Source organism: Ranitomeya variabilis, chromosome 8, assembly GCF_051348905.1.
Source record: "Ranitomeya variabilis isolate aRanVar5 chromosome 8, aRanVar5.hap1, whole genome shotgun sequence".
NCBI classification, from domain to species: domain Eukaryota; kingdom Metazoa; phylum Chordata; class Amphibia; order Anura; family Dendrobatidae; genus Ranitomeya; species Ranitomeya variabilis.
In genome coordinates, this window is record NC_135239.1 from 162,601,775 (window position 1) to 162,627,024 (window position 25,250).

Consider the following 25,250-nt stretch of genomic DNA (forward strand, 5'->3'; position numbering starts at 1 on the left):
GAGTCCGCTCTGAAGCCAAGCCCACTCCTTCTTTGGCGGAAACCAGCAACTACCGTGATCAGAGATTACTCCAGTCTCAGCAGTTTAATCCCATAGGTGCCACCATCAACTGACTTTTTTTTTTTTTTTTTTACTTTATTGGTTATGATACCATGATGGAAATTATCCATTGGACTGGCCAAAGCTTAGAGATGTCCTGGCTTTTCTCTGGTAATCCGGCTCCTGATGGGTCTAGTGACCCTTCCCGAATTGTAAAAGCCATTGAAATCCCAGGGCCGCACTGAGTGTTCTGGGGGCATCACATGCTGAAGACCTTCCCTGCCACGGCCGCTGGGCATACACCCTGCTCTTTGTTGCATACACCCAGATAAGTCATGTCGGTCAAGCTGTAAGGGGACGGGTAGTTTTGAGCTCATCTTTACGCTGTGATCCTTCAGTAGTGATTTATATTTTCATTTTCTGATTTCTGTAATTTTTTTCTATTTCCTCACTGATCAGTTACATTTTTCTCATTAATCTTGGTCTCATCATCCTATAGATCTAAATCACGATCACTACATGTAAAAAAAAAATCTTTATCACTTTTCAGGAAAGCTGCAGTAAAAACTGTACTAGGTTGGTGGACTATAATCAAAATTTAAGCTCGGCACCAAATCTTCTTTCCATGTCTGTGTTCTGCTTTTGACTATTAAAAGGAAGGGGTCGTCAGATCAAACAATGACCTACTGTTTAAAGGGAACCTGTCATCTAGAAACTGGTTTCTACCTGGCTGGGGCCGTAGCAGTAATCTTCAGGTCAATACCATTTATACATGTTTGGCTGCAGGGAGAAAATAAAGTTGTGTTCCTCCTGCAGCTGCTCACTTCCTTGTAGGTGCCAGGGCCTGCGATCAGTCAGCGCTATGTACACAGTGACCCTCAGTGATCAATGACAACTTATGGCACGACACACACAATATGAAGCAGGGTGCGTGATTACAGCGGGCTCATCGGGTACAACGCCCTGACTGCCAGCAGCGTTAGTACGGACTAAATGGCTGGAAGCGAGGGCTGCAGGGAGAATATAATTCTTTCTCTCTCTGCAGCCGAACAACCAGTTGGACTGTAGTATTTGCCTGCAGATAAACAGTTATTATTTCATTATTTTTTATTTATTTTTTTCAGATTTTATGACCAGTTTCACTTAAATCAGTGTTTTTGTTCTATATATTATAAACTAGCTGTTTCCAGCCAGCTAACACTCGGCACGCTCTATCTAATTAACGCTGCTGGTGATTAAACTAAAGTAAATAATGACAACATTCAATAGCGCTTACGCAGGTGGTAAATTTACTTAAAATGAAGTTAATAACAATAGTGTGGTGGTGTTGGGGGCGGGATTATGTGTAGTAATGTGGGGGGGTGGCGGGATTATGTGGTGATGTGGGGGGGCGGGATTATGTGTGGTGATGTGGTGGAGGGCGGGATTATGTGTGGTGATGTGGTGGAGGGCGGGATTATGTGTGGTGATGTGGTGGAGGGCGGGATTATGTGTGGTGGGGGGGGCGGGATTATGTGTGGTGATGTGGGGGGGTGGTGGGATTATGTGGTGATGTGGGGGGGCGGGATTATGTGTGGTGATGTGGTGGAGGGCGGGATTATGTGTGGTGATGTGGTGGAGGGCGGGATTATGTGTGGTGATGTGGTGGAGGGCGGGATTATGTGTGGTGGGGGGGCGGGATTATGTGTGGTGATGTGGTGCGGATTGTGTGTGGTGATGTGGTGGGGGGCGGGATTATGTGTGGTGATGTGGGGGCGGAGCTACTGTGCAGGGGGCGGGATTAGCGAGTAATCACGATGCCTCTTATATATATAGATAAATAAGTGTTTTTAGTCCTTTTCAATTTTGCTATATTGAAAAAAAAATCTTGCAATTTCCCACTTACCACCAAGTCTTATTTTGCTTGTTCTGCACGGGCCGCCACATTGACAGTAATAGACTGACTTTGACTGTCTGACCTTTACATGACAGCTTCTTTAGCATGGTGTGATTAGGGCATAGGTCAATGGGCAGGGAGACGGAGGAGGTCGTCTGTGACATTTCCTTTTCTAAGTGGTAAAATAGAAATTGGATACTGCTTCATTAATCAAAAAGGAGCTTTTATGTGGTGGATCCTGTGTATAAAGGTGTTTTCTGTCATCGTAATCCTGTCTGTGATGGTAATGAGACTGCTGAAAAGTCATCTTTGCAGAACATGAAGTATACATCTAGTTTTAGGCCTACTCGCCAGTGTGAGAACTGCAAGATTTTGTTTTTTGTTTTTTTTTAACTTACATAGTAATCTGAAAAATTACAAAAGAAAAATGTCATAAAGTGATTTATACAGTAAGTAATATTCCGATGACACTTTTCCTTTTCCACGTGTGTGCAGACACACGTTCTGTTGTTTTAGAAGAGCCATGTACAAGTGTTGACGATGGTGCTTTGTTATCCTAAGAGGATAAAATGCCGTCTTTCCCTTTAAATATCCCACAATCCCTTTCTCTGCACATTAAAAGCTTCAGATAAATCTCTCTGAAGGATTAATTAATAGCGCATAGAATTCCTCCGCTGAGATTCCTGTTGTATTAATCGCCGGAGAGCGAGTGACCTTTCTAAATCATTGATTATTCCTCTGTCTAAATGGTATTGTAGTAATCTCCTCTGTAACGCCGGCTTCATCTTAACCACTTTCCTGCAAATACCATTTCTGAGGCTATAAATACGGCTGCTCTCCTAGTCAGCAGGGACACGTGATTTACATGGTAACTGTGCCTGGCAAATATGGAGATACATTAGTGACAAGCACATTCTGCATCATATCCTCTGCACATCACTGCCTGCAAATACGTCTCTGTGCACACTGTATACTAATATATACCGACCAGACGCTCCTTGGCATACCTTACTGCTAAAAACAGTGCTCTCCTGCATTTTCTAGGGCGCAAGTGCCAGGATTTAATCTCGTTCTTACACCCTCGTATTCATGGATTTTTTCACCCTTTGAACATGCCACCGTTTTGCTAGAGTCCCGCAAGGTTCAGTCCTTGGGCCCCTGCTCTTCTCCATTTACACCTTTTGGCCTGGGACAGCTCATAGAATCTCACGGCTTTCAGTATCACCTCTATGCTGACGACACACAGATCTACATCTCTGGACCAGATATCACCTCCCTACTAACCAGAATCCCTCAATGTCTATCCGCTATTTCATCCTTCTTTTCTGCTAGATTTCTAAAACTTAATGTGGACAAAACAGAATTCATCATCTTTCCCCCATCTCACTCGACCTTCCCCCCAACGAACCTATCCATTACAGTGCATGGCTGCCCACTCTCCCCAGTCCCACAAGCTCGCTGCCTCGGGGTAATCCTTGACGCTGATCTCTCCTTCAAACCACATATCCAAGCCCTTTCCACCTCCTGCCGACTTCAACTCAAAAATATTTCACGGATCCGTACATTCCTAAGCCAATAATCTGCAAAAACCCTAGTCCATGCCCTCATCATCTCCCGCCTTGACTACTGAAACCTCCTGCTCTGTGGCCTCCCCTCGAACACTCTCACACCCCTCCATTGTATCCTAAACTCTGCTGCCCAACTAATCCCCCTATCCCCCCACTATGCCTCGGCCTCTCTCCTCTGTCAATCCCTGCACTAGCACTCCATTACCCAGACACTCCATTTCAAAACCCTAACCATGACATACAAAGCCATCCACAACCTGTCTTCTCCATACATCTGTGACCTCGTCTCCCGGTACTTACCTGCACGCAACCTCCGATCCTCACAAGATCTCCTTCTCTACTCCCCTCTTATCTCCTCTTCCCACAATCGTATACAAGATTTCTCCCGCGCATGCCCCCTACTCTGGAACCCTCTACCACAACACATCAGACTCTCGCCTGCCATGGAAACCTTCAAAAGGAACCTGAAGACCCACCTCTTCCAACAAGCCTACAATCTGCAGTAACCACCGACCCACCAAACTACTGAACGACCAGCGCTGCCCTCACCTACTGTATCCTCACCCATCCCTTGTAGATTGTGAGCCCTCGCGGGCAGGGTCCTCTCTCCTCTTGTACCAGTCGTGACTTGTATTGTTTAAGATTACAGTACTTTGTTTTTTATGTACACCCCTCCTCACATGTAAAGCGCCATGGAATAAATTATGCTATAATAATAATTTTACAATCATGCACCTCCTTCCTGCAGTTTAGCATTAAACCTTGACTTTTGGTAAATATATATACACACACTGCTCAAAAAAATAAAGGGAACACTTAAACAACAGAATATAACTCCAAGTAAATCAAACCTCTGTGAAATCAAACTGTCCACTTAGGAAGCAACACTGTCTGACAATTTCACATGCTGTTGTGCAAATGGAATAGACAACAGATATAAATTATTGGCAATTATCAAGACACGCTCAATAAAGGAGTGGTTCTGCAGGTGGGGACCACAGACCACATCTCAGTACCAATGCTTTCTGGCTGATGTTTTGGTCACTTTTGAATGTTGGTTGTGCTTTCACACTCGTGGTAGCATGAGATGAACTCTACAACCCACACAAGTGGCTCAGGTAGTGCAGCTCGTCCAGAATGGCACATCAATGCGAGCTGTGGCAAGAAGGTTTGCTGTGTCAGCGTAGTGTCCAGAGGCTGGAGGCGCTACCAGGAGACAGGCCAGGACACCAGGAGACGTGGAGGGGGCTGTAGGAGGGCAACAACCCAGCAGCAGGACCGCTACCTCAGCCTTTGTGCAAGGAGGAACACTGCCAGAGCCCTGCAAAATGACCTCCAGCAGGCTACAAATGTGCATGTGTCTGCACAAACAGTTAGAAACCGACTCCTTGAGGATGGTCTGAGTGCCCGACAACCACAGATGGGGGTTGTGCTCACAACCCAACACCGTGCAGGACGCTTGGCATTTGCCACAGAACACCAGGATTGGCAAATTTGCCACTGGCGCCCTGTACCCTTCACAGATGAAAGCAGGTTCACACTGCGCACATGTGACAGACGCCTTGGAGAGCGATCTGCTGCCTGCAACATCCTTCAGCATGACCGGTTTGGCAGTGGGTCAGTAATGGTGTGTGGTGGCATTTCTTTGGAGGGCCGGACAGCTCTCCATGTGCTCGCCAGAGGTAGCCTGACTGCCATTAGGTACCGAGATGACATCCTCTTACCCCTTGTGAGACCATATGCTGGTGCAGTTGGCCCTGGGTTCCTCCTAATGCAGGACAATGCCAGACCTCATGTGGCTGGAGTGTGTCCGCAATTCCTGCAAGACGAAGGCATTGAAGCCATGGACTGGCCCGCCCGATCCCCAGACCTGAATCCGATTGAGCATATCTGGGACATCATGTCTCGCACCATCCACCGTCACATTGCACCACAGACTGTCCAGGAGTTGGTGGATGCTTTAGTCCAGGTCTGGGAGGAGATCCCTCAGGAGACCATCTGCCGCCTCATCTGGAGCATGCCCAGGCGTTGTAGGGAGGTCATACAGGCACGTGGAGGCCACACACACTACTGAGCATCATTTCCTTGTCTTGAGGCATTTCCACTGAAAATGGACCAGCCTGTAATTTAATTTTCCACTTTGATTTTGAGCATCATTGCAACTCCGGACCTCCGTGGGATATTAGTTGTGATTTATGTTGATAATTTTTAGATTTTACTGTTCTCAACACATTCCACCATGTAATGAATAAAGATTTACAACTGGAATGTTTCATTCAGTGATATCTAGGATGTGGGGGGATTTTAGTGTTACCTTTATTCTTTTGTCAGTGTGTGTGTGTGTGTATGTATGTATGTATGTATGTATGTATGTATGTATGTATGTATGTGTACATATGTATATATATATGTGTGTGTGTGTGTGTGTGTGTGTGTGTATATATATATATATACATACACACTCACTCACTCACTCACTCACTCACTCACTCACTCACTCACTCACTCACTCACTCACTCACTCACTCTTCTAACTGCTGGTATGTGCGAACTGTCTCCTAATCTGAACTAGCCACTGCACCCTCTGAATCCCATGTGCTTCTATCCCTCTTCTAACTGCTGGTATGTTGCTGCTTTTTCCCTGACTTTAATTCCATGTTTCATACTTCAAGCTTGCTGAATGCATATTGATGTGCACATGTTCCTCACACCTAGCTCTATCCACCCATCTTATCCTATCCTTCACCAACCTTGATCAAATGTACTATTAACTGCAATCTGTGAATTGCTCCCTGCTGTGAACTATCCCCCACCTCCTTTCTCCACCCTCTTCCTCTCCCACCTGGATTCATTTCATGGACTCTTCAAATGGTATAAGTTGCATGGTACTGGTCAGATATGGCCTTGGTCAGATGTGACATCTTTAAAGTGTCATCAGAAATATTGCAGAAATCGGCCAGACGGTAAGACTAATCACTATCTTCTAAATTTACTTGCCTTTCTTTTCCTCCCCTGCTCTTTAACCATGCTCACGTTATCCCCACCGTTTTTGCTCCACTAATCCTCACTTTCTTCACCCACCTGTTTCCCTTTTCTCCGCTTATTCTCACTGCTGGTGACACATCCCCCAATCCTGCCCCCCGCCTCACTACCCCTTACCCTATCCTTCTCACACTATGAGAAACCACCGCAACCCCTCACACTTAAAACCTGTGCCACTGACCCCCACCACACTGCTTCCCCTCTCTGGGGCACTTTGGAATGCCCGCTCTGTCTGCAACAAGCTCCACATGGTCCATGATCTCTTCACTTCTTGCAACCTTTTCTTCCTGGCCCTCACTGAGACCTGGCTGACGCCCCCTGACACGGCCTCGCCTGCAGCACTGAGTTACGGCGGCCTCCAATTTACCCACACTACTCGCTCTGGCAACAGACATGGTGGAGGAGTGGGTATCCTTCTTCCTAAAAACTGCTCCTTCAACCCTATCCAACCCCCACCCTCCCTTATCCTCCCTTCTTTCGAGGTTCACTCTGTCCGTATTTACGCTCCCACCAATCTCCAAATGGCTGTCATATACCGACCACCTGGCTCAGCCACTGCCTTCATCGACCAATTCTCCACCTGGCTCCTTCACTTTCTGTCTGCCGACATCCCCACCATCATCATGGGCGACTTTAATATCCCTACTGACACCCACCAGCCAGCAGCCTTCAAACTACTGGCCCTTACTTCATCCTTTGGACTCACCCATTGGTCCACCACAGCAACCCACACAGACGGACATACACTAGACCTCATCTTCACCCGCCTTTGTTCCTTATCTAATCTCACAAACTCTCCCTTCCCCCTATCTGACCACCATCTACTCACCTTCTCATCCTTGTCCTCCTCACCTGCCCCCCATGTCCAGCCATTACCACATCCTCGCAGAAACCTTGCACATCTAGACACTCTCAGACTCTCTCCTACCCCTGTCCTCCATATCTTCACTGCATGACACGGACAGCGCCACCACTTTCTATAACTCGACCCTCACATCAGCCATAGACTCAGTCGCCCCTCTCATGCATGGCACAGTGCGACAAACCAATAGGCAACCTTGGCATAACAATGTCACAAAAAAACTTCGACAAGCATCCAGGGTTGCGGAGCGGCGTTGGAAGAAAACACACCTGCCAGATGACTTCACTGCCTTCAAACAAGCTACATTTGACTTCAAATCAGCCCTCACCTCTGCTAAACAGACCTATTTCACTAACCTTGTATCTTCACTATCCTACAACCCAAAACAACTGTTCAGCACATTTAACTCTCTCCTCCGCCCACCACAGCCACCTCCAACTCCCTTCATCTCTTCCGAGGACTTTGCCACCTACTTCAAAAACAAGATCGACCAAACAAGGCAAACCTTTACTTGTCCACCACCCCAACCACTCCATATACCAGACCTCTGCCCTTCCCTAATAACCTCCCTCTCCAACATCACTGAAGGGGAGCTTACTCGCCTCTTTTCCAAATCACACCTCACCACCTGTGCACTTGACCCCATGCCTTCCCACCTGCTCCCCAACCTCACTAACACGCTTATTCCAGCCCTAACCCATCTCTTCAACCTATCGCTCTCTTCTGGTACCTTCCCCTCTGCCTTCAAACATGCCACCATCACACCCATCCTCAAAAAAACTAACCTTGACCCAACTGCTATGCCCAGCTATCGCCCCATATCACTGCTCCCGTTTGCTTCAAAACTCCTTGAGCAGCATGTCCATGGTCAACTTTCCTCCCACCTCTCATCTAACTCTCTCCTTGACAACCTCCAATCTGGCTTCCACCCCCACCACTCCACCGAAACTGCCCTGACAAAAATTACTAATGACCAAAGCCAAAGCTAACAGACAGTTCTCCGTCCTCCTCCTTCTTGACCTGTCCTCTGCTTTCGACACAGTCGATCACTGCCTACTGCTACAGATTTTCTTCCCATGGCACCAAAGTCCTCGCCCTGTCCTGGATTGCCTCATACCTATCCAACCGCACATTTAGCGTTTCCCACACTACCTCCTCATCCCGCCCTCTCTCTGTTGGAGTCCCTCAAGGCTCTGTCCTTGGACCCCTACTTCTTTCCATCTATACCCTTGGCCTAGGACAACTCATAAAGTCCCATGGCTTCCAGTACCACCTGTATGCAGACGACACTCAGATGTACCTCTCTGGCCCAGATGTCACCTCCCTGCTGTCCAGAATACCGAAGTGTCTGTCAGCAATATCCTCCTTCTTCACCTCTCGCTTCCTAAAACTCAATGTAGACAAAACAGAATTCATCATCTTTCCCCCACCTCACGTATCCCCCCTACCCAATCTATCTATTATGGTAAACGGCATCACGCTCTCTCCCGCTCCTGAAATCCGCTGCCTCGGGGTAACTCTTGACTCTGCCCTGTCCTTCAAACCTCACATCCAAGCTCTTGCCACCTCCTGTCGCCTCCAACTCAAAAATATTGTCAGAATCCGTTCCTTCCTCAGCCCACAATCTACCAAAACTCTTGTGCATGCTCTCATCATCTCCCGCCTCGATTACTGCAACACCCTCCTCTGTGGCCTCCCCGCTAACTCTCTTGCACCACTCCAGTCTGTCCTCAATTCTGCTGCTCGGCTAATCCACCTCTCTCCTCGCTACTCCCCTGCTTCTCCCCTCTGCAAATCCCTCCACTGGCTCCCAATCCCCCAACGAATCCAGTTCAAACTACTAACACTGATCTACAAAGCCATCCACAACCTGTCCCCTCCCTATATCTCTGAACTAATCTCCCACTATCTTCCCTCACGTAATCTTCGTTCATCCCAAGACCTCCTACTCTCCTCCACACTTATTTGTTCCTCACACAATCGCCTCCAAGATTTCTCCCGAATATCCCTCATCCTCTGGAATTCCATGCCTCAACACGTCCGACTATCAACCACCCTCGGATCCTTCAAACGGAACCTGAAAACCCATCTCTTCAGGAAAGCCTACAGCCTACAATAACCAAGCCGCTGCCTCACCACCGCCAGAGCCGCCGCCGCCTCACCCCTACCTTTTGTCTCTTCCCCACTATCCCACAGAATGTAAGTCCGCAAGGACAGGGTCCTCTCCCCTCTGTACCAGTCTGTCATTGTAAACCTGTTTACTGTAAATGATATCTATAACCCTGTATGTAACCCCTTTCTCATGTACAGCACCATGGAATTAATGGTGCTATATAAATAATATATATAACACACACAATATATATTATATTATATTTTAATTATTTAAGTCTGGAGCTAATGGTCCAGACCCAAGCTAGCAATATATGACAGCTCCTGAAAATAACACTCCTTTATGTGCAGAGGCCGTACCTGTGTGTACTTGCACTTCATGTACACATAAACCTAAATAGGACAACATCTCTGTGCTGTACATACGGCATACCTTAGGCAGGCAAATCTCCTGAATAAGTGCAGGGTGCGATTTAGATGGGCATTTTGCCGCTATTTTCCTATATAGAATAACCATTTCATCCTGGTTTTAGGTTTAAGCAGGTTATCCTCTACTGCACGGCCCCTTCTTATTGGCTGCCCTGCCTATCCAAAAAAAAAACCACTATCTTCCAGACTGGTTCTGTCCATCCGATTGCAGCACTATGTCCCCTGGCTATCATGTGACCACTGCAGCCAATCAGCAGCTGATCAGTGGCCGCTGATTGGCTGCAGCAGCCGTGTAATATAACACGGTCATGTAACCACCAGGAGACACGGTGCGAATGGAGGAACGCCGTTGGTCCAGGAGATGGTCTGTAGTGTTTTTCATCTTCTGATGGGCACTGGAGCGGTTGCGGTGTTGTCCAGTTGTGGATAACCCCTTAAAGTCTGATATAATTTTAAATGTAAAACTCGGCTATGGTGATATCCAGGCTCAAATACATGATATTTTGTGTTTCCTTGGGTGTGAAAGGGTCACAGGGACTTCTGGGTTTATATAAAGGGGCCAGGTTTGTTTTTTGGTGCCCTATGTGGTATTACAAGCAGTCGTTTCTCCTGGTGGTGGTCCATCGGCCTGTACACAGTCTGCATTTTTGTTGCAGCACGTCATTGGTTTCAGTGTCCATTACCTCTTATGTAATTGATCGGTTGGTATCTGTCACCCGAGGCCCGGGCATGCCATCCGTAAATGATTGCACGGGGTATTGATTGTACGCGGCTGTGCTGGTTACGGGGGTGAGTCACTGCTGCATATATTGTCTGTCTGTATCCGGCTCTGCTTCTCATTTACAGTAAAAAGCTAATTTCCAGCATTTTATTTTCTTCTGATTATGCTTTTTTTTTTCCTCCCTTGAAAGGCATGATGACCATCTCCAGTCTGGGTGATCTCTCTCAGGAGGGGACCGCCATGATGTCGGGTCTGCCTGCCGCTACGGTTCCTGGCACGGAAACCCCTGCAGGTCCCAATCTGTCCCGGATGCCAGAGGAAGAACCCTTCACCTTGGAGCAGCCCATGTTCCTGATGACCACCACGGCTCAGGCCATCTCCGGGTTCTTTGTGTGGACGGCGTTACTGATCACCTGCCACCAGGTAAACGGGAAGCGGCGGACAGTCACCGGTCTGGGAGGCATGGGGTCTACGAGTATTTATGTAGGATCTCTCTCCATTTCTTTGGTCTAAAGTATCTTCCATGTAACTTGGCTCCGGGAGATAGTCATCTGCACGAGGCGCACAGCTCCTCTGTATTTTCCAAAGCCGTAAACACCTTTATTCCACCTGGTCCGTAGACAGGTGCGTCCTTGTATCGTGTAACACTGCTGCCCAGCAACAGAAGACAGGTGTGCCGGAGGTGGCGTGCTTAACCCTAAAACAGGCACAGAGACGTAGCTGGATATTTCTTGTCGCCTCCAGTGTACGTCTTTTTTATTTTTTGGGGGAACATGAAAAATCTTAACAAATTACCATAAGTCAAGATTTTTTTTTAATTTTAGTTTCAATAGGTTTTATTTATAAATAAGATATTGAAAGTATACAACAGTTTGGGTAGGTTCTCCCCAAGACTTTATTTTTTTAATCAATATTATTCTTTACACACTAGAATATATGTAGGTTTATATCTGAATTGTGCGCTCAGCCCTTTCTGCCCCTACTCTTGTATCACTTTATGTCTCCATATTTTCTGCATGTTCAACAAAACTGACAAAAGAAGTCTACTTGGATTGTCTCCGGCTTTCAATCCACCATAACACTTTGTGCACACTACGTCTCTTAAGCCCAATCAAACCCACCGAGTTTTTCAAGCAGAACACGCTTCAGAAAACTGACATTTTTTTTTTTCCTTAAGCATCTTTTTGGTTGTTTTTATTTGGATTGCTTTCAGGGTTTTTTTTGTTTGTTTTTTAGGGTTTTCCCATGATTTTTTTGTGAAGTCGTTATTTACTGTAGTTTTTTCACTCCACTGAATAATGAAGGAACAGCTAGCGTCTTTTTAAGCAAAAAGAATGTCAAAACTGTCATCCAGGCGTCTTTTGAGCTTTCCTATTGACTTCTATTATGAAGTACAAAAGCATTTTTCGAGCAGAAAATGGCAGAAGGACAGGCCAACTCTTTAACCTCTTGGCGTTTTTGAGAAACCTGAAGTGGTTAGAAGACACTCAAAAGCCTGAACATATGAACAAGTCGTTTTTTACATGTTTTAGTTCATTATTTGAACATTTTCTGATTTTCCAGATAATTTCTGCAGCGAAATCCACCTGAAAAAGACATTGGCCCGATTCATCAAGACCTGCGTTGTTTATGGTGATTTTGGATAAGGAGAAGTACTGGAGTCAGACTCTCCTGATTCATGGATGCATATGTCTCTCCATAAACCAAGAGTGTTGGATGAATGACTGGCATCTCAGTGTGCGCCTCGCTACAAATCCTACTCCAGTCCCTGCTGGAGTAAGATTTGTGACGAGTGGGGGTCGCCACTCGCCCATCCCGTCCCAACTCTGCCTACTTTGTCGGAACTGGGCGAAAATAGTATCAGAATATGAAACGTTGCAAAAGTTTTAATGCAGACACGCCAACATTTTGCAATTATTTTTTTTTTCTTCAAAGCATTTTGCACCAGAACACTGGCTTAAAAAGATTTGATGAATCGGGCCCGATGTGTGCATATCCCCTTAATCATCAGCTGAATTTTCAAGGTGCCATTTATAACATCTTCAACATGAATTGGTGCAGATGAAATTTTCAGCAATTCTGCATTATGTGAATTCGCCATCATACAAGGTACTAAACACCAAAATGGTCCAATTTCTTCTTTCACGGGAAACGTCAATATTTACTAAAATGTACATGTCCAGAAAACTGACAGAACCTTTTGGCAAACTACCTTGCCCATGGTGCTACTTAATATTAGATCTCCACATACAACCCCGCCGATGATTCAGTGCAGTGTAGCTTTATTGTGCGGCAGACAAAAGCTTTCTTTGTGATGTTTTGGTCCAGTGAGGACGTTTTTAAACCCTGATTGCCAACCTGGCCATATGGATCACAGGAGTAAGCAGCTGGAATATAAAGCGATCTAGTGTGAGCAGGACCTCAGTCGCAGTAGAAACCAAACCATGGCATAATGTTTTCTTAAAGGAAACCTGTCACTACTTTTAGGGCCAATATGTAACTGTAGTTTAGTGTTCCAGATATAACTGTGTCAAACATTACCTAGTAAAAGTACTAACCATCCAATGAGTCTATGAGCATTAGGCACATGCATAGTACGGAGAAGAAGCAGAGGGACAGAACATTGCTTCACTTCACAAGCACTTTCCGCACAAGCACTTCCCACGCAAGCACTTCGCACGCAAGCTCCCGCGCAGGGCCGACCTGCCCTTCCCGCGCAATGTGCATGTTCTTTTTGCCACTAGACTCATCCTCCTTGAAAATGTGTAAATCATTTTACATCCCAATCAAGAAAAGGATGGTGGCATGGATGAAGCGCTAAACTTCTGCCTCACGACAAGCGGTTAGTTTCGTTTTGATATCTTTCTGTACTCGTAGATAAAAGTACATCTGTGATACAAGGAAAGGCTCATATTTATAGTCAGATAACGAAGCTCAGGAGACTTAATTAAAATCCATGTCCTCAAGAGCAACTGATCTCTTCAGAACTTAGAACTGGTCTGTAATGAGAACAGTGGAACAGTCCTCAATGTGCATCATGCCAAAACCTTTCCTGTAGCATGGCGATATCCAGTGTTTAAAAGGAATCTGTCATCTAGATCGACCCCCACCTCCCAAACCGTTAATATTGACATGTGGGTCATCAAAAGATAAACTTGTTGGTGCTTTTATATCCATTGCCTGGAATCTGAAGAAATCCATGACTTTTGCAATATGAAAATAAGATGTTAAGTGCCTTGTCATGCCCAGAGTATTTAACGAAACTCTGGCTCCTGAGGTTATTCCTATCCTCATTTCCTCCCTCTTGGTGTGACTGCTCAATATGTGTGTGATGTCGGGTGACGGCCAGGAAATCAGTCACCTGTGTAGATCAGTGCTCTCCTGGCTTCTAGACACTAATGTGCCAGGTTAATGGGACTGGCTTCAGCAGGAGAAGGCTATAAGAAGATAGCAAAGCGTTTTCAAGTTGCTCTTTCCTCAATTCTAAATGTAATTAAGAAATGGCAGTCATAAAGAACCGTGGGGGTCAAGATAAGGTCTGGAAGACCAAGCAAAGTTTCAGTGAGAGCTGCTCGTAGAATTGCTAGAGAGGCAAATCAGAACCCTTGCTTCACTGCAAAAGACCTTCAGAAAGATATAGCAAACTCTGGAGTTGTGGTACATTGTTCTGCTGTTCAGAGACAACTGCACAAATATGGCCTTCATGGAAGAGTCATCAGAGGAAAACCTCTGCATCCTCACCATAAAATTCAGCTTCAGAAGAATGCAAAAGAACATCTAAACAAACCTGATGCATTTTGGAAACAAGTCCTGTGGACTGATGAGTTAAAGGGAATCTGTCACCTAATTTTGGCCCTATAAGCTGCGGCCACTGCCATCATGGGCTTATCTACAGCATTCTGTAATGCTGTAGATAAGCCCCCGATGTAACCTGAAAGATAAGAAAAACAAGTTAGATTATATTCACCCGGTCCGGTCCGATGTGCGTCCCGGTCCAGCGCCTCCCATCTTCATACGATGACGTCCTCTTCTTTGCTTCCTGTCGCGGCTCCGGCGCAGGCGTACTTTATCTGCCCTGTTGAGGGCAGAGCAAAGTACTGCAGTGCGCAGGCGCCCGGCCTCTCTGACCTTTCCTGGCGCCTGCGCACTGCAGTACTTTGCTCTGCCCTCAACAGGGCAGATAAAGTATGCCTGCACAGGAGCGTGAAGACAAGAAGAGGACGTCGTCGTATGAAGATGGGAGGCGCTGGTCCGGGAACGCGACACCCATCGGACCGGACTGCACAGGGACCGCCCATGGGTGAGTATAATCTAACTTGTTTTTCTCATCTTTCAGGTTACATCGGGGGCTTATCTACAGCAATACAGAATGCTGTAGATAAGCCCCTGATGCCGGTGGCCGCAGCTTATAGGGCCAAAATTAGGTGACAGATTCCCTTTAAAAGAAACTCTTTGGACACAATGATGAAAAGTATGTGTGGAGAAAAAAAGGGCACAGAATTTCAGGAAAAGAACATCTCATCCAACCATTAAGCATGGGGGTGGATCAATCATGCTTTGGGGTTGTATTGCAACCTATGGCACGGGGAACATTTCATGGGTAGACGGGAGAATGGATTCAATGACATTTCAACATTTGTTGTAAACATAACACCATGTGTAAAAAAAAAAAAAGTCGAAGTTGAAAAGAGGATGGCTTCTACAAATGGAGAATGATCCTAAACACATGTCAGAATCCACAATAAACTACCTCAAAAGGCACAAGCTGAAGGTTTTACAATGGCCCCACAGTCCCCTGATCTGAACATCAGTGAAAATCTGTGGCTAGATCTCAGAATAGCAGTGCATGCAAGACGCCCCAGGAATCTCACAGAACTGGAAGAATTTTCCAAGCAAGAATGGATGAAAATCCTTCAAGAATTGAAAGATTCCTGGCTGGCTACAAAAAGCGTTTACAAGCTATGATACTTTCAAAAGGGGGTGCTACTAGGTACTAGCCATGCAGGGTGTACAAACTTTTGCATCAACCCATTTTCCTTTTTTTTTAATTTTTAAAATGTAAAAGATGAAAATATTTTTTTTTAGACTTTGTATTTTAGTATTAAAAAAAGGCAATGTGTCACCTTTTAACTTTAGGTCTTTTTAGTGATCATTTCATCTTTAACTTGCTTAACTGTTCACAATAACAGTAATTCTGACCAGGGGTGCCCAAACCTTTACATGCCACTGTAGTGACAGTTAGCTGGCAGTGATTGTAGCCATGGAAACTTGATACCTAAACTGCTGCAATCCCTGCACATAGGGTAAGAGATATAGCATAAAAGAAGAACTATACTACATTTCTAATTGGAGGTACAGTGGGGAAAAAAAGTATTTAGTCAGTCGCCAATTGTGCAAGTTCTCCCACTTAAAAAGATGACAGAGGCCTGTAATTGACATCATAGGTAGACAACAACTATGAGAGTCAAAATGAGAAAACAAATCCAGAAAATCACCTTGTCTGATTTGGCAAGATTTATTTTGCAAATTATGGTGAAAAATAAGTATTTGGTCATTAACAAAAGTTAATCTCAATATCTTGTTAAATATTCTTTGTTGGCAATGACAGAGGTCAAACGTTTTCTGCAAGTCTTCACAAGGTTGGCACACACTGTTGGTGGTATGTTGGCCCATTCCTCCATGCAGATCTTCTCTAGAGCAGTAATGTTTTGGGCCTGTCACTGGGCAACACGGACTTTCAACTCCGTCCAAAGGTTATCTATAGGGTTGAGATCTGGAGACTGGCTAGGCCACTCCATGACCTTCATATTCTTCTTACGAAGCCACTTCTTCGTTGCCCTGGCGGTGTGCTTGGGATCATTATCATGCTAAAAGACCCATCCACGTTTCATCTTCAATGCCCTTGCTGACAGAAGGAAGTTTGCACTCAAAATCTCATGATACATGGCCCCATTAATTCTTTCATGTATACAGATCAGTCATCCTGGTCCCTTTGCAGAGAACCAGCCCCAAAGCATGATGTTGCCACCCCCATGCTTCACAGTAGGTATGGTGTTCTTTGGATGCAACTCCGCATTCTGTCTCTTCCAAACACAATGAGTTTTGTTTCTACCAAACAGTTCTACTTTGGTTTTATCAAACCATATGACATTATCCCAATACTCTTCCAAATGCTCTCTAGCAAACTTCAGACGGGCCCGGACATGTACTGGCTTAAGCAGGGGGATACGTCTGGCACTGCAGGATCTGAGTCCCTGGCTGCATAGTGTGTTACTGATAGTAGCCTTTGTTACGGTGGTCCCAGCTCTATGCAGGTCATTCACTAGGTCCCCGTGTGGTTCTGGGATTTTTGCTCACCGTTCTTGTGATCATTTTGACCCCACGGGGGTGAGATCTTGCGTGGAGCCCCAGATCGAGGAAGATTATCAGTGGTCTTGTATGTCTTCCATTTTCTTATTATTGCTCCCACAGATGATTTCATCACACCAAGCTGGTTGGCTATTGCAGATTCAGTCTTCCCAGCCTGGTGCAGGGCTACAATTTTGTTTCAGGTGTCCTTCGACATCTCTTTGGTCTCCACCAGAGTGGAGTTTGGAGTGTGACTATTTGAGGTTGTGGACAGGTGTCTTTTATACTTATAACAAGTTCAATCAGGTGTCATTGCTACGGGTAATGAGTGGAGGACAGAGGAGCCTCTTAAAAAAGAAGTTACAGGTCTGTGAGAGCCAGAAATCTTGTATGTTTTTAGGTGACCAAATACTTACTTTCCACCATAATTTGCAAAATAAATCTTGCCAAATCAGACAAGGTGATTTTTTTCTGGATTTGTTGTGGTCTACCTATGATGTCAGTTACAGGCCTCTGTCAACTTTTTAACTGGGAGAACTTGCACAATTGGTGGCTGACTAACTACTTTTTTTTTCCCCACTGTATTTGCTAATATTATTATTACACCCACTAAATATTGGGATAGGATCTTAGCAATGGTAATACCCGTTTAATGGAGTATTGTGAATGCAAACATTTCTCCTCTGCGAGGAGTTGCGGTTTGTATGGAGCGGCAGATGAGCCTGCATGGTGCCACCTCATTCGGATAACCCTTCAATTTAAAACATATGAGACCATTATCTGTTGTTGTCGGCAATCTCCGTACAGTGCTGATGGAACAGAAACTAAATCTCCCGGTGATTGATTTCCCTCCTTAGATCTATATGCACCTGCGCTCCTACAGCTGCCCCAATGAGCAGAGGCACATCGTCCGGATCCTCTTCATCGTCCCAATCTATGCCTTTGATTCCTGGCTCAGTCTTCTCTTCTTCACCAATGACCAGTACTACGTGTACTTTGACACCGTGCGGGACTGCTACGAAGGTAGGTGGAATTAGTAATGACCAACAGCGCCCATTATAGTATTCCCCCTATGGGGAAGATCTGCTGTTTTCATGTGCCTGCATAAAATCTGACAAGGATGACACTTTATGATTTTTTTTCTGAAGTGCATTTTGAGAAAAGATTATCGTTTCTCACGTGGGAAGCTGCGGGCAGCCACATGTAGGACAACTGAGCCATCATTTAATCCATGGGGGCTTTTTGCAGGGCTTGGCTAATGGTGAGGATGAGGGAAGAAGTCCTCCTTTACAGCCCCGAGTTTAGTAACTTTTGTTTTTTTACTGATGACCACCAATCCCTCCATGACTGGTCCGTGGCCTATAGGTTAGAATTGCCATATGACGCCCTCTCCTGGTTATTTGTAGAGTTACAAGAATGATTCCCAAAAGCAGTGAATGTATTTTCTCATACCTTCATGTTAATGTATTATTAGTGATGAGTGTCTTCGGTGTGCTCGAAAAATATGTTCGAGTCCCCGCGGCTGCATGTTTCTCGGCTGTTCGGCAGCCACAACACATGCGGGGATTACCTGTTTGTTAGGCAATCTCTGCATGTGTTGCGGCTGTCGAACAGTAACGAGACATATAGCGGCGGGAACTGGAACATATTTTTCGAGCACATCGAAGACCCTCGGTGAGCATGTCCGCTCATCACTATGTTCAGACCTCGGAGACCTTTCTAGATTTATAATTGGACTTTTTCTAGGCTCTCCCCGCCTGCAGTTCTTCCTGTGCTGTCCTTCCCTTGTGCGTCTTTATATTTTCCAGGTGCAGTCACTTGGGATAAGCAGATTATTCCCGAGGAGATGTCGGGGGCTCTTCTGATCTTGCCTTCTTATTATTCGTGTGACACACGACATACTCGGTGTAAATGGCCGATCATACGATGGCTGCGCTTTATTCAGGAGAGCCGCCATCTGTGTGTGTCACCGGGAGCTCCAGTGCTTTTCTTTTTTTTTTTATCTTCATAATTAGGATTTCCTGACCATTGCCTGTGTCCATGAACACAAGTTTGGGCGGAGATCGTTTTTATTCAGTTAGTTCTTATTTAATTTGTGATGCTTGGATTAGTGAATTAAGACCCCTCTGTATTCGCAGCGTTTGTCATCTACAATTTTCTGAGCCTTTGCTATGAATATCTGGGAGGAGAGAGCAATATCATGACCGAGATTCGGGGGAAACCCATTGAGTAAGTATCAGGACGTATATTGAATGTAAAACCGTGCACAATTGTTGTTACGACAGCATTTATTACAATTTATTCCATTCCTAAAGAAAAAAATAAGTATTAAGTCCAACTCGTACATTAGAGTATTGTCCTGTGTACTTATTAGCTGACGGACAAGCTGATGAGTAAACTACATACATACAATCACACTGAATGTACAATATATGTAGCGGACACATCAGGACATAAAGGCGACCTCTGCCCGCCGCGTCCCTCACCAAAAGGTTAAAGGGAATCTGTCAGTCGGCTTAACCCTCCAGAGAAATGGGGTGTTACCAGTGTGAGATATGTAAGGACTGGTCCACAAGTCTCACACTGGTAATGCCCACTTACATTTACAGTAAGCTCAGGGAGATCTATGTCTGGCCCATAGTCCTTAACAGCTCATTAACATATTAAGAAAAGCATAGATTGCTCTAGAATAAGACATCGAATTGTAGATATCATTTTTTTCATTTTTCTGTGACCTACAGTGGCTCGCAGAAGTATTCACCCCCTTGACTTTTTACCTATTTTGTTACATTAAAACCTGTGTTTAAACATTTTTGTAATCTGATTTGTGTGTGATGCATCAGCACTAAATAGTCTAAGTTGGTGAAGTGAGAAAAATATAGGTATAAATTAAATTTATGGGATCAAATGACTAAAAATTGTCATGTGCATGTGTAGTCATTAGTTAGTTATTGACCGGATGTCCCCTGTGTACAATCTAAGTGTCACATGTCGGTCAGTATATACACTTTACCTTTTCTGAAAGGCCACAGAGGCTGCAACACCATTAACAAGAGGCACCACTAACCAAACACCATGAAGACCAAGGAGATCTCCAAACAACACCATGAAGACCAAGGAGATCTCCAAACAACACCATGAAGACCAATGAGATCTCCAAACAACACCATGAAGACCAATGAGATCTCCAAACAACACCATGAAGACCAATGAGATCTCCAAACAACACCATGAAGACCAATGAGATCTCCAAACAACACCATGAAGACCAATGAGATCTCCAAACAACACCATGAAGACCAATGAGATCTCCAAACACCATGAAGACCAATGAGATCTCCAAACAACACCATGAAGACCAATGAGATCTCCAAACAACACCATGAAGACCAATGAGATCTCCAAACAACACCATGAAGACCAATGAGATCTCCAAACACCATGAAGACCAATGAGATCTCCAAACACCATGAAGACCAAGGAGATCTCCAAACAACACCATGAAGACCAAGGAGATCTCCAAACAAGTCAGAGACAAAGTTGTTGAGAAGTACAAGTTAGGGTTGGGTTATATAAAAATAAAAAAATCCCAATCTCTGATGATCCCTCGATGCACCATCAAATCCATTATCATCAAATGGAAAGAACATGGTACCACAGCAAACCTGCCAAGAGAGGGACGCCCACCAAAACTCTCAACCCGGGCAAGGAGGGCATTAATCAGAGGCAGCACAGAGACCAAAGGTAACCCTGAAGAAGCTGCAGAGTTCCCAAGCAGAGACTGGAATATCTGTTCCATATGACCACAATAAGCTGTACACTCCATAGAGGTGGCAGTTATGGAAGCGTCAGCAGAAAAAAGCCTTTACTTACTCACAAAAATTGTAAGGCTCATTTTGAGTTTGCCAAAAGACGTGGGAGACTGAGTAGTTTCCATAGTCAACTAGGTCACTGTTTTTTGTGCTCATTGGTAAAGATTTCAACAGGGGCCATTGTGGCCGCGATACATGTGGCGAAGCCAAAGATCAATGTATGACACTGTTGCATCACAAATTAATGTAGATGAATGGGTCGTTGACCGTGACTGTAACAAGCTAATTGCATAAGGCCAGAACCAGCTGGATTTTTGAGACTTGCTTGTCGCAGTGCCGCTGCCCCGCAGGTCACAGTGTGACGCCAGTCACCTGCATTACGCTGCAATGTAACAGCGGCATACAGTGATCTGTGCCTGTGCTGCCGACAAAGTCACCATTTCGCCCCTGCCTTATTGGGTAAATGCCCAGACATATCACACAAGCTGCAGTGTGAACATGGCTTTATTCTCAACTCCCATCACAAATCTGAGGCTCTTACTGTGGTCACTTTCTCAGAAGATGTAAATCCAGTCAAAACCTAGATCTGCTGGAAAAGAAGCAAAAAAGGGAAGGATGGAAATACTGGAGTTCAGAAAACATTGGTGCACTAGTCAAAGTGGGCCTGTGGCTACAGCTCGTTCGCTGCACAGCAAGAACGTCAAACTGATTTCCTTTCTTTGGCAAAGAAAAATGAACCGATGCTTTGTTGTATCGGGATGTGTAAGATAGTAGTCATGTAAAATGCTCATAAGTCAAGAGAAAAACATCTGCCCCCCCCAATAAACCAGTGTGTAACTAGGACAGATTGTATAACCAAATAATGTATAGACAGTGGCCACCACAAAGAAGTCTAATCTAAAAAGTGGTGTTTTCTGGGATACTAAAAAGTCCTGAATATGGGCTCATTCAGATGTCCGAGCACGGACCGCAATGCATGGACTGGCCGTGGCTCTCACGACCTGAGCGGGACAGTCTCGTAGAAATGCATGAAGCTGTTGTGCCCTGGTCAGGAGACCCGTGGCCAGACCACGCATTAGCGCCCCATGCTCGGATCTATTTGCACGGCCGTTTGCAGGAGCTCTTACTGGTAGCGGCACATCTCCTTATGTGCATGCGCAGCCCATTGTGCATGCGCAGCCCATCCTGCGGTTTTTGTGTGAGGACTAAGTAAATAGAAGATTTATAGGAAAATCTTGTACTGGACACGTCTTCATTTCGTCTTCGAAAAGAACATTCCTGACCATTAGGGCTTGTGCACACGTGCGTATAAGTTAGATAAGTGCCATCCAATAGTTTTATTGGATAGCACATTGATGCATGTTATTCATGGAGGCAGTGCCGATGATCTCGGCAGGCAGCGATTTGACTTTGAAATCCTAAGAGACTCTTGGTAAAATGATCTCGGTAAAAGATCAATAGCTGCTGCCGTAAGAAAACGAATAGCACATGGATGACAAAAAAAGTTACCACTTTTTCTGGATGAAAATCAGACTGATTTTATTTATTTTATACAACCCCTGGCAAAAATTATGTAATCACCTGCCTTGGAGGATGTTCATTCAGTTGTTTAATTTTGTAGAAAAAAAGCAGATCACAGACATGGCACAAATCTAAAGTCATTTCAAATGGCAACTTTCTGGCTTTAAGAAACACTAAAAGAAATCAAGAACAAAAAATGTGGTAGTCAGTAATGGTTACTTTTTTTTAACCAAGCATAGGGGGAAAATTCTGGAATCACTCAATTCTGAGGAAAAAATTATGGAATCACCCTGTAAATTTTCATACCCAAAAATAACACCTGCATCAAATTAGATCTGCTCGTTAGTCTGCATCTAAAAAGGAGTGATCACACCTTGGAGAGCTGTTGCACCAAGTGGACTGACATGAATCAGGGCTCCAACACGAGAGATGTCAATTGAGACAAAGGAGAGGATTATCAAACTCTTAAAAGAGGGTAAATCATCACACAATGTTGCAAAAGATGTTGGTTGTTCACAGTCAGCTGTGTCTAAAATCTGGACCAAATACAAACAACCTGAGAAGGTTGTTAAAGGCAAACATACTGGTAGACCAAGGAAGACATCAAAGTGTCAAGACCAGAAACTTATATCAATATGTCTCCAAAACAGGAAATGCGCAGCAAAACAAATGAGGAATGAATGGGTGGAAACTAGAGTTTATGTCTGTGACTGAACAGTAAAGGTACCTTCACACTAAACAACTTTCCAACGAGAACGACAATGATCCGTGACGTTGCAGCATCCTGGATAGCGATCTCGTTGTGTTTGACACGCAGCAGCGATCTGGATCCCGCTGTGATATTGCTGGTCGGAGCTAGAAGTCTGGAACTTTATTTGGTCGCTAGATTGGCGTGTATCGTCATGTTTGACAGCAAAAGCAACGATGTCAGCAATGTTTTTACATGGAGCGTGAACGATAAGTGAGTCGCCGTTACGTCACTGGATCGCTCCTGCATCGTTCCGGAGCTGCTGTGTTTGACGTCTCTACAGCGACCTAACAGCGACGCTGCAGCGATCTAGTTTAGGTCGGATCGTTGTCTATATCGCTGGAGCGTCGCTTAGTGTAACGGTACCTTAAGAACCCCCTAAAGGAAATGGGATTTACATACAGATAAGCTAAACAAAAGCCATCATTAACACCTAGACAGAAAAAAACAAGGTTACAATGGGCTAAGGAAAAGCAATCGTGGACTGTGGATGACTGGATGAAAGTCATATTCAGTGATGAATTGCGAATCTGCATTGGGCAAGGTGATGATGCTGGAACTTTTGTTTGGTGCCGTTCCAATGAGATTTATAAAGATGACTGCCTGAAGATAACATGCAAATTTCCACAGTCATTGATGATATGGGGCTGCATGTCAGGTAAAGGCACTGGGGAGATGGCTGTCATTACATCTTCAATAAATGCACAAGTGTATGTTGATATTTTGGACACTTTTCTTATCCCATCAATTGAAAGGATGTTTGGGGATGACGAAATCATTTTTCAAGATAATGCATCCTGCCATACAGCAAAAACTGTGCAAACATTCCTTCAAAAAAGACACATAAGGTCAATGTCATGGCCTGCAAATAGTCCGGATCTCAATCCAATTGAAAATCTTTGGTGGAAGCTGAAGAAAATGGTCCATGACAACCTGATCTGGCAACAGCAATCAGAGAAAGTTGGAGCCAGACTGATGAAGAGTACTGTTTACACTCAGTAAGTCCATGCCTCAGAGACTGCAAGCTGTTAAGGCCCCGTCTCACTTAGCGACGCTAAAGCGATCCCGACAACGATATGACCTGTCAGGGATCGTTGCTGCGTCGCTATGTGGTCGCTGGTGAGATGTCAAACAGTGAGATCTTCCAACGATCGCAGCAGCGATCTCACTGTTTGACATCTCACCAGCGACCTGTACAACGATGTCACATGGGAGCTATTATGACGATTCAGTGTCTGAGTCGTTAACGAGGTCGTTGGTAAGGTGTCAAACACAGCGATGTGTGCTACCCAGCGGGACCTCAACGATCAAAAAAAAGGTCCAGGCCATTCCGACACGACCAGCGATCTCACAGCAGGGGCCTGATCGCTGCTACGTGTCACACATAGCGAGATCGCTACTGAGGTCGCTGTTGCGTCACAAAACTTGTGACTCAGCAGCGATCTCACTAGCGATCTCGCTTAGTGAGACGGGGGCTTTACAAAAGCCAGAGGTGGTGCAACAAAATACTAGTGATGTGTTGGAGTGTTTTTTTGTTTGTTTGTTTTTCATGATTCCATAATTTTTTCCTCAGAATTGAGTGATTCCATAATTTTTTTTCCCCTATGCTTGGTTAAAAAAAGTAATCATTACTGACTACCACATCTTTTGTTCTTAATAATAATAATAATAATAATAATAATAATAATAATTTTATTTATATAGCGCCAACATATTCCGCAGCGCTTTACAAATTATAGAGGGGACTTGTACAGACAATAGACATTACAGCATAACAGAAATAGTGTTTCTTAAAGCCATAAAGTTGCCATTTGAAATTACTTTAGTTTTGTGCCATGTCTGTGATCTGATTTTTTTTCTACGAAATTAAACAACTGAATGAACATCCTCTAAGGCCGGTGATTCCATAATTTTTGCCAGGGGTTGTACTGCGTGTCACCCTAGCCTTAGACTTCTTCTGTTTCCGTGCACTAATAATTCTTAAGAGAAAAGTGTAGACCTCATATGTGACAACTACCAGGAAAAGTCGCCGAATATATTGTAGCCAGGCCCTGAACAGCTACTGATAATATAAGCTGAGCTCGAAGTGAAAACTGGATTTTGATTTGTTTGTGTTTTATCAACCAAAAAATATATATATATAAAAACTTCCTCCTCGCCCCCAATGGGGGT

General features: G+C 44.7%; 1 protein-coding gene across 3 annotated transcripts in view; it reads left to right on the top strand.

Annotated features, from left to right (window-relative positions):
* Positions 1-25,250, top strand: part of TMEM184B (transmembrane protein 184B) — a 54,087-nt gene that overhangs the window by 13,905 nt on the left and 14,932 nt on the right. For all 3 annotated transcript variants that reach the window (XM_077276989.1, XM_077276990.1, XM_077276988.1), the window contains exons 3-5: positions 10,840-11,072; positions 17,855-18,020; positions 19,136-19,226. In XM_077276989.1, the coding sequence (XP_077133104.1) occupies positions 10,842-11,072; positions 17,855-18,020; positions 19,136-19,226 (488 nt within the window). In that variant the 5' untranslated portion in view covers positions 10,840-10,841. The remainder of the gene's footprint in view (positions 1-10,839; positions 11,073-17,854; positions 18,021-19,135; positions 19,227-25,250) is intronic.